The sequence below is a fragment of the Bison bison genome, unplaced genomic scaffold (genome assembly GCF_000754665.1).
Source record: "Bison bison bison isolate TAMUID 2011002044 unplaced genomic scaffold, Bison_UMD1.0 scf7180017864460, whole genome shotgun sequence".
NCBI classification, from domain to species: Eukaryota; Metazoa; Chordata; class Mammalia; order Artiodactyla; family Bovidae; genus Bison; species Bison bison.
Window position 1 is genome coordinate 4,764,319 of NW_011495022.1, and position 2,569 is coordinate 4,766,887.

The window sequence follows — 2,569 nt, forward strand, 5'->3', positions numbered from 1 at the left end:
ACCCACTCGCACCCCCTCTAGGGGCTCAGGCCGCCGGGCCAGGGTGGAGACTGAGCGGTCCTGTGCCCGTCCTTACCGGAATTCACGTGCACCTTCTTCATCCACGGGTAGACCACTGCCGGCTGCTTGAGGGCAGTCCCGGGGGGCGGCTGCTTGGGGCCTCCCGGCTGGCTACAGGCCCGGGCGCCGGGCAGGGGTGCGGGCGGGGGCGCGGAGGGAGCCGGGCATGGCTCTGCGGGAGCACCGTAGTGGCCGCCGGGGCCGCCGGGTTCTGGCCCGTGACCCCGCGTGGGCAGAGACGGGCCGGGCCCGGGGCCGCCGCCTCCGAAGGTCTGCTCACCGAAGTCGGGCCGTGGGTAGAGCCCCGGGGGCTGGAAGTCAGTCCCCTGCGCGCTACCGCCGCCGCCGTAGTAGTCAGCGCCCTGCTCGCCTAGGTAGCCGCCCTGCAAATACTCCTCGCACGGAGGAAACTTGGGGTCCACATACTTGGAGTTCACCATATACGAACTCATGGCCATTAATTTCAGAAGGTAGAAAATACTAATTTTTCTCGTGTTGTCTTTTTTTCTTCTTCCATAGGGCCCTCCTACTTGCTGTCAACTGAATAAAGTTGGCGGCCATGTGACCAGGCCAGCCAATAGCGAGGGAGTGAGTTTATCACCGGGCTGGTGAGCATCTCATAATTTTCACAAATTTAACTAAATAACATACGTGTAATCAAGTGACTCACCGTGGCACCTTTGAGGGCTCCCACCAGATGTTAGTGGAGTTCTAATCCCAGCACCCTCATTCCCCACTGGTAACCCCAGCTTTTGTCTGCCACTGACTTTGCTAACCTCCACTGCCCTCTCCATGCACCCGGACTGCAATCAGCCCCCCAAAATGCGCACAGTTCAAGAGGGAATGAATTTCCCATATTTATCAAGGTGCATGGCATCAAAAGGTGGGTGGAGGAGGTGACTCCTGAGTTGGACAGAGAACCCCAGGCAGGCAGGACTCCCGCCCACCCAGCCCGCGGGAGCATGGGGACTCTGCCATACAAAGGCCGAATCCCGCCGGCTTTGTCTTCATCAGGGTCACCCAAAAGTTACTACAATCTGGCTGGCCTGAATCAAATTAGGCAATGAGTAACTGCCAAGCTTTCTTCGAAGGCCAGGGTGTTTGTAGCCAAATCTGGCCTTGCTGGTATGGCAAGAAGCTCCCTTGATTCTCTGGCTAGGGCAGCGCGCGGGAGGGTAGCCCAGGAAGGTTGTGAGGTAAACCCACCTCACTCAAAAGCATCCCCAAAAGGGCCCTAAACTCCCTCTTCCTGGCTCGCCTTCTTCCCACCTGGCAGCAAAGGTCAACAAGCCTCCTCTTTCGGCACCCTCCAACTTTATGCCCCTAGAGAGGAGAGCTGATCCTGGGGCTACCTGACTCCCACTTCACTCCCCAGTGCCCCCAAACCTAACCCTTTGGCCCTGCATTCATGCAACCAATTAGGGATTTACACAGGGGGCCCTGTTTGAAGGTGAGGAGCTTCTCCAGGAAAAGGCTACTTTACATAATTGGGCTCCTACGATCCTCCTGCCTGGAGTCCAAGGTAATAAAACAGAAAGAAGCAACTGACCGGTCGACTGCCTCTGGCCTCCACTTCTGACTATTGCGGAGAATGTGAAGTTTTTGCATCGACCATATATTCCCCTAGAATCGAATCTGTGACTACGTGGATACCACACAAATTCGGTTCTACAGGGTATATATAGACAACGTTACAGCCTCCAGGTTCCACCCAGAGCAAGTACCCAGACTGTTGCCAGCCCCAGACTCTCCTCCTTGGAGCCGCCAGCCCGACGCAGCCACCCTCACTTTCAGAGACAGTTCAGGTAGTCTGAAGTGCTTGGTGGCAATTTGCAGCAACGAGTTCCCCATCCTTGTACCAGAGCCAGGGTTACCAAGCAGCCAAGGAGTCAGGACAGTCTTCTTAAGAAAGAAAGAAAAGAACAGAAGAAAAATAATCCATCGCAGAATAGCGATTGTTTTATTATCCCCTTTCTGGATGCACATAACACCCCCTCCCTCATCAAGTGGTATTTTCCAGAAAGTAGAAAATGCCCTTAGTGGCAGAAGAAAAAGAGGCAAGAGAGAATATCCTCTGCCCCTACTTTTGCCCACTGCCAGGGCAAGTCAGGTTGGCTGGCTAAGCTAGTTCTCCAAGAAGTCGCACGTTTACCTTCCAGGGCTCTGAGCCCGGCTGGCCTCTCTGTCCGGCTGCTGCTTACCACCCCGAGGCAGGCGCTGCTTGCAGGCACAGAGCTGCCCTGGGCTGGGGCTGGTGTACTAATGGTGAAGGGCAGGGCGAGGGGTCATTCGAAATCATTTACCAGCATATCACAAAGTTTCATTATTTTTGCTTTGCCGACAGCAGTAAACAAGAGTACAGAAGTTCACGAAGTGTGCCGCCCTAGTGCTTCGGCGCAGTCTGGGGCTCAGCCCTCAGTTCACAGCACCAAGAGGGCTCAGGACTGGGATGGATTTCGGGGACAGAGGGCTACCTGGGCTTGGATGGGGATTTTGGATCCTTAACTCT

General features: G+C 55.6%; 1 protein-coding gene across 1 annotated transcript in view; it reads right to left on the bottom strand.

Annotated features, from left to right (window-relative positions):
* HOXD4 (homeobox D4) overlaps window positions 1-1,660 on the bottom strand; it is an 18,755-nt gene extending 17,095 nt beyond the window's left edge. The window contains exon 1 of the mRNA XM_010859789.1: window positions 77-1,660. Within this exon, the coding sequence (XP_010858091.1) occupies window positions 77-518 (442 nt within the window). The 5' untranslated portion in view covers window positions 519-1,660. The remainder of the gene's footprint in view (window positions 1-76) is intronic.
* Between the last annotated feature and the right edge of the window lie 909 nt (window positions 1,661-2,569).